We start from the raw sequence: 7,671 nt of genomic DNA, 5'->3' as shown, positions 1-7,671 counted from the left end.
AGACCATATTGAGGCCGACCTTTCTGTTATGTAATGATCTAGAATCTTCTGTAGGCCATTTTGGTAAGTATAAGTAGAGGTATTTAATTTTTTTTAGGTGATGATTTAGAGAGTTCAGAGAAGATGGTTTTGGAATTGCAAATTTGAAGTTGGATTGTAGATCTTGAAGTTATATTTTGTATTTGGCCATAACCCAAAAGGCCTTATAGTTGGGTATGTATGCTGATAATTGGAAGCATCAATAAAAGTTTTTTGTTCTCTCTCTCTATCTCTCTCTCTCTCTCTCTCTCTCTCTCTCCTTGGTATTTCTCTCTATGTGTTTGCTTCTGTTGTGTTTACTTAGCAAGATGTCTAGGTAGTTAGGTGTGCGTTTGGCCCTAGCTGTTCATACCCTCCTTGCATCAATCTTTGAGAGAGAACATAATGAAGGAGAAACATAGTGGCAAACTTGCTAGACATTTTGGGATTGATAGAATAGTAAAACTAATTTCTGATAGATACTTTTAGCCACATAATTACAAGGATGTACAAATAATGGTTAGAGGTTGCATAATTTGTCATACAACAAAAGGAACTAATTAGATGTGTGATTGTATTCACCTTTGCCTATTCTCGATAAACCTTGGGAAGATATTAATATGGATTTTTTTCTTGGGTTACCTAGAACTCAGAGAGGTAATGCTTTTATTATGGTGGTGGTTGATGGATTTTTAAAAATGGCTCATTTCATACCTTGGAAGAAGACATCTAATGCATTACATGTAGCTAAGTTATTCTTCAAGGAAGTGGTAAGATTGCATGGTTTTCCTAAGACTATTGTTTTTGATAGAGATACTAAGTTTACTTGTTTCTTTTGGAAGACATTTTGGAAGAAGCTAAATATAGAATTGAAGTTTAGTTCTACATTTCACCCTCAAATAGATGGACAAACTAAAGTTGTGAATAGAAGCTTGCTCATATTTTGCTCAAATGTTTGGTTTGAGATAAGCCTGCTAATTGGGATTTAGTTTTGGCACAAGTAGAGTTTACATACAATAATTTAGTGAATAGAAGCACTAAGAAGACACAAATTGAGATTTTTATTGGAATTAAAGAACTGAGAGATTTTCCTACTAGGACAAGAAGAAGTGTTGAAACTAAGGATTTTGCAATTTTCATGAGGGCTTTACATGATGAAGTAAAAGGAAAGTTAGATAATAGTAATTTGAAATATAAACAGAGAGTTGATAAGAGGAAGAGACATAAATCTTTTCAAGTTGGCGACAAGGTTATGATTCATTTGAAGAAGACTAGACTTCTAGTTGGTACCTACAATATGCTGAAAATGAAGAAATTTGGACCATATAAGATTCTAAAGAAGTTTGACAATGGAAATGCTTATGAAGTGGAATTACTAGAAGACATGTATATATCACATATATTTAACATTATAGATATCTTTGAGTACTATGAGTCTGATGATGAGATTGAAGATAACCTAGATTATCCTAAGAAAAAAAAAGACAACACTGAGAGAATCCCATATAAGATTATAAGATTCTAAAGAAGTTTGACAATGGAAATGTTTATGAAGTGGAATTACTAGAAGACATGTATATATCACACATATTCAACATTATAGATATCCTTGAGTACTATGAGTCCAATGATGAGATTGAAGATAACCTAGATTATCCTAAGAAACAAAAAGACAACATTGAGAGAATCCTAAATAGTAGAATAAGGAAGAGTACAAGAGGAAAAGACTACAATGAATACCTAGTTTAGTAGAAAGACAAACAAGTTGAAGATAGTTCATGGATTACACAAGACGAGTTGGATCTTTATGATTCAGGTTAGAATATAAGTAGTGCTTGATGTGGGCATCAATCCTTTATTAACCCTAGGTGTTGGATGCAGGAGCATCTTGGGTCTTGGAGAAATCTTGCATCAACCAAAATATTCTTGTTTTCTATAGGAGTCTACTATTCATAAAGTAGCCATTGCTTCTTGAAGTTTTTTTTATTTATGTGTAGCTAAAGTCATGATAAGGACCTATCCTAGATCCTCCTCCTAAGTATGCAAGCCTTTTTCGTTGGTTTTTCTCAAGTTCTATGCCATTCTTTGTAGTTCCTATTTCAAGTGATTCTCATCCTATGTGGTGCAATTTTTTCGTTGGCATGGTTACCTATGTTGACTTGGCATGTTGTAAAGTTAGCAGTAGACTCCCAAGACACGTGTGAACCTCTCATTAAGTGTGCCTTTCTTCACGTTTCTATTTTCTTTGGTTTTGGCTTACACCTCCAAAGTTGGGCCTATAATGTACTTAAATGCTTGACTAGCTAGTTTGTGGCTTAGCTGGCTATATAAGAAGCTTCTAGTTAGATGTGGAAAAACAACAATTCGATAGTAGAGGAATAGGAGAAGCTTGGAAAGAAGATTGAATGCAAGCTTGGACTCTAATTTCATTGTATATGACCACAAATGGGAAGGCCTCACAATCGGGTATGTTTCTTTGATCTTTAATAATTACACCAATGTGGTTGCTAGTGATCTAGACTCATGTACATTGTGTTTTCTTTGATTTGAATGTTTCTTTTCTATATAACTCTAAGCAAGGGATGCTTATGGGTTTAAGTTGAGTTAATTGTGCTTGAATCTCCCAGCTCCTTGCATCAAGAGAGGAAGAGAGATTAAGATAACCTTTAGAAAGTTCATTTGAAAGGGGTTTGATCAAACCATATTTTCAAACAAACCCTTCACATTATAAGGTCCATTTGAACTCACATGACATTGTATTCAAATGAACATCATGTTGTGTAGGGGGTTGGTTAATAGATGAAGAGTGTTCAATAAAATATAACGTTTATTTGGACATGCCTTTTATGTATTTCCAATGAGTGAAATTTTTTTCTTTGTGACAAAATGTGTAACCCATATTGTAGGATCACCTACAACCCTATTTTAATTAATTTTTCTTGTCAACCTACAAGATAATAAGAGTTGCAAGACCTACATATTTGTACAATTAGTTAGTTCATGAGAATTGGTATATTTACTCTTCAACACATCATGTCGTCTTGACTTGGTTGATAAAAACAAAAAAAAAGGTTCAAGTTTCCTTTAATTGATTTAGAGTGTGTTTCTTTGGTGTCAAGTACTAAAAAAAAACATGTTTATAAAAGTGTAATGGGTTATTTTTATTTACAACCTAATCACAGTTTATAATATAACCAAAATTATTATTATTTATTAAAAACTACATACATGTTATGCCTTGTTTTTCCTGAGACATAACTATTCAAAATTTCAAGTTTTTGATAAGAGAAAAATAGGTTTTGAAGGACCTAAAACCTTTCACGAATAGATTTTGAGGGGGATTTGGAACCCCAAACATTGCAAAAGATTCAATAATTCAAACTAAAAGCAACCCAATAGCGAAACAATATTGTAACAGAAGAACATTCAAAGAAAAAACTAAACAAATAATATACAAACAACCTAACTAAACGTAGGGTTTTATGAGGCTCCCTGAACCTTAATAACATGATTTTTTCCAGGTACTCATAACCTTACATAAGGTTTTGATAGGCTCCCTAACCTTTTACATTGGATTTTGATAGGCTCCCACACCTCTTAACATGGAGCTTTGATATACTAGGCACCCATAACCTTAAATGGGGTTTTGACAGGCTCCCCAAATCTTTACAAACCATCTCAAAACATTTCACATTGAAGAACCAACTGAGAAAATAATTTATTTTAATATGGAACCCACAACCATTATGGGATTTTTTAAGGTTCCCCAAACCATTACAAACAACCTCAAAAGATTGCTTCGTGAGAAACCGGTTGGGATAATAATGGATTTTTGAATGAAACCCAAAACCAATATGTGGTTTTAAAAGGAACTTGAAACTTGCAACAAAGGATTCAACTTGGCTCCCACAACCAATAATGACAAACTATCTTGAAATATTGATCATCAAGATGTAAGATAAAACTACAAAGATAAGAGAAACTCCCTAGACCATCATCGTGGGGTTTTGAAAGGCTCCTTTAGCACGTAAGCCAGTGGGGTTTCGAAAGGAACCCTGACCCCCATATATTTATATATGGAATCCATAACCAAAAAGATAGCACTAGCAAAGTCCTCTTTTCAATCAGTCCAAAACATTCTTGATAAACTCCTCACCACCTCTATAGAGAAGGATACCCCTTCAATAGGATCAAAAGTGAGTGAAAAGATTGGAAAAGAAAAGACAACCAACCCCAAGAAAGGATCATCACCATGTAGAGAAACCCACAAACACACCACCAATGAACACCTTGCTTGCATTGAAAACCCCCTCACAAAATTTTAATTGCTCAAATTAATCGATGTTATATTTTATATTTTATTTTGGTAAATTGCCACTTTTTTGCTTTGTATCTTGATGCAGATGCCCTATTCTCCATATAATGTTATAGTAAAAAGTTTTATCAAAGTATTATTGAATTTGATCTTCTCTATGTTTGGATCTATGATGGTGGTATTAATTAAAATTCTAGGGAGGTTGGTATCCTATTAACAAGGTCAAATTCTCTTGAGATAATGCCCTAGCCAAGACAACTTTACAATTTTGAGGGAATGATTAAAGATAGAAACCTAATATTATAGATGATTTATGTTATGCATTCTTAAGCTCAAAATCTAAATATTTTAAAAGTGAGTGCTCCTTTTGTAGCTCTTACCAATTAGCTAGAAAAATGAATGTCTATAAATGCATAAGCTGCATGTCATCGAGCTACAAAACATGCAACTAGTAATTCATACTAACTTGTATATAAGAGGACAATAATCTAGAAATTTGAATACAAAATTATAAAATATATGGTTACTTTTGAGATACTTGGAATTGACATAAGATAGAAAAATGATAGTTTTTAGATATGTCACCAATGTATGAAGTGGATATAATTGTAAACTAAAAAATCATCATGAATGAAAAATATGCATAAGTACAAATTGAATAAAATCAAATGCAAGAGAACAATAAAAAATAAAATAGAAACCAATATAGATATCTTAAATGAATCTATCTAAGAAACCAATAGAGACATATTTCTTTAAGATATTTTTGATTTATAACACGAGAGCTTTTTGTTTGATTTGAGTTAGGTGAGGTCACAAATGGAGGACTTCATCTGTAGTATGAATGCACAACATTATCATGAGTATTTCAAATATGTAAGCTCTATAATGAGGAGGGACACAAAGTTTGTGAGAACCTTGACCAAACAAAAGTTTCAAGCATGAGGTTAAGGGTATGAATGCCAAAGAATTTAACATGAAGGCTCAAACCCACAAATGAAATGTTCATAGTCAATAAGGGAATTCTTATTGTTGAATACATCTTATCATAAAACTACTAAAATAAAACAAAATCAACAAATTCTAAATGAAAACTATCAAAAGAAAATGATTCCAGATTTCATCTTTGCCTTGTTTCTGACTTTGTTTGAATAACTCTTATATCCATGACATCAACATTAGTAGATTAAACTTTATTTTAATATTGAATATTGATCCCTCCAATAAATATGTGCCAAAACAACATTTACATGTGTATTTTATTAAATCATTTCTTATGATTTATTTTAACATTGAATATTGATCCCTCCAATAAATATGTGTCAAAACGACATTTACATGTGTATTTTATTAAATCATTTCTTATGATTTTTTTCTATCTTTGTTCATCAACAATTTTTTTTAATAACCTATTTTCTAATGATTGTTTTGAACATTGTTTTAAATTGTGTTTATTGTCTATTTAACATATTAACCATCACATCATAGAAAACTTCAGAATCTATATAATATCATCTTGCTACCTTATCTATCCTTTATTTGGATCCCCACTAAGTACTATTAGTATGATGAAGATTAATACAAATATTCTTTATTCTTTGTGCTGAATAATTAGTCATATAATTTTAGAGATTGTGAAAATCACAATTACAACAGATTTTTAAAGGAAAAAAGTTAACAATTGACCTCCAAAAAAAATTCTGACCAAGTCTATTTGCACATCTGTATTTTCCCAAATTTTTTTCCTATATCATTTTGTGCCATTTTGTTTGGAGCACATAATGAATAGGTGATGATTAACATCTAATAATCACATCCGATGATACTCAACTTTGCAACTTTGGTTGTCAACTTTGATGAGTAGCACAATTATTTGTGCATAACAGATCTACTTCTACCAATAGATTTCTTTGATGGCCACTCTTAGATATCAGATATCGACCACTCTTAAACATTACACACTAAAAAAAAATTAAGCTTACAAAAATAAATTAACTTTCACTATTTAACACTTTTAATCTAAGAACGAAGCCTTAGATGTTTAAGCCATCCTTTAAAAATACAAAATGTGAGATGTGAGATACAAAATGTGAGAACTTGCTAATATTTCATTTACATTCAACTTTGAGGCTACAGTACGTAAAACATCCAGCCATTTTTGCAGGCCTACCTATCAATTTCTGCATAGATATATCCCCGATTTAGCCTACAATTTACAGGGGAAATTCGACGTGACTTGCGAGGTTTTCAAAAGAGTTCTTCCGTGCAGAGGCCAAAATGGTCTTGTCTGCTACAACGAAATAAGCTGCTCCACTCACTGCATCCACCCATAAACGAATAAGCACGTGTATTGTTCATGTGACTCAAACTCCATCCCCAATAACAAAGAGAAAATGAAACAGAGTGCATGAGCATACCCAGAGAGATGATATGTGCCTGGGCTGCATAGTTCAGATTCGCCCTTGCCCACGGAATGGCCCGCGCTCCCATCACCTGTTCTTATCACAACAAATTCACATCAATTACATTTTAATTTTATATTAATGAGATTCAAGTATAAGCCAAAGTAAGAATGCGATGGAAGTGTTGTTGTAAGTTCACATGAATTACATTGCAGATAATGAGAAGGGAACACTAATATTTATGAGAAAGCATATGAAGAAGAGTAAAAGTGATCACTGACCACGGGGATTGCAGATGCTATGAATGCGATTGTAGCTGCCTTCGCCCCTGCTTTCACCCCATCTGCATTCAAACATGCAATCAAGTCCATTAGTTAACCCTGCTCTCCAATCAGAAACTCTTTAACACAGCAGATCTAAGAGTACTAATCTGAGCAGCAAACGGGCAAGAAAAAAGAGAGAGTTGTGATTACCGTGGGAGTAATGCTTCGCTCTGTGCTCAGCAACGGCGTTGGGGGAACTAGCGCTAAGAGAAGAAGCCGAGCTCATGTCCTGCTTCCTCGCTGTCCACCATTCTCGTGCATATTCCATGATAGAAAATGAGGATATTAAGCTTAAAAAATAGCTAATCTTCTACTGATTTCACCCACAAACAACTGAAAGGCTGTCAGATGCAGAGATGTAATGAAGCGAAGGGGCATAAATAGGAGGAGGTCGCAGGAGTGGGCGAAGGGGAAATAGGAGTTTTGGATAAACCGTGGTGCGCCGCAGAAAACAAGCTCTCCCATAAAATTAAGTATTGTGGGTAAATCTGATGTTTTTTTGTCGCCTACCTAAAATCGGGTAAATGAAGAATATGGTACGGGACGGTGTCCATTCACTCCGAAGCCCGTGGATTAAATGTATACCTTGCGCGTTTGAAAAATTGCAGAAAAC

At 33.5% G+C, this 7,671-nt stretch overlaps 1 protein-coding gene across 1 annotated transcript; it reads right to left on the bottom strand.

Annotated features, from left to right (window-relative positions):
• Nucleotides 1–6,421: 6,421 nt before the first annotated feature.
• On the bottom strand, nucleotides 6,422–7,460 carry LOC149533870 (early nodulin-93-like). Its single transcript, XM_089803644.1, has 4 exons — nucleotides 7,209–7,460; nucleotides 7,017–7,078; nucleotides 6,751–6,826; nucleotides 6,422–6,650 (listed from the first exon to the last, which is right to left on the bottom strand). Exons 1-4 carry the CDS (start codon nucleotides 7,324–7,326, stop codon nucleotides 6,547–6,549), a joined length of 360 nt encoding a protein of 119 aa, XP_089659770.1. The 5' UTR covers nucleotides 7,327–7,460; the 3' UTR covers nucleotides 6,422–6,546.
• Between the last annotated feature and the right edge of the window lie 211 nt (nucleotides 7,461–7,671).

Source organism: Cupressus sempervirens, chromosome 10, assembly GCF_028749045.1.
Source record: "Cupressus sempervirens isolate cs-2001-9-10 chromosome 10, ASM2874904v1, whole genome shotgun sequence".
Classification (NCBI taxonomy): Eukaryota; Viridiplantae; Streptophyta; class Pinopsida; order Cupressales; family Cupressaceae; genus Cupressus; species Cupressus sempervirens.
The sequence above is the reverse complement of the archived record's forward strand: the minus strand, read 5'-3'. Positions and strand labels throughout refer to the sequence as shown.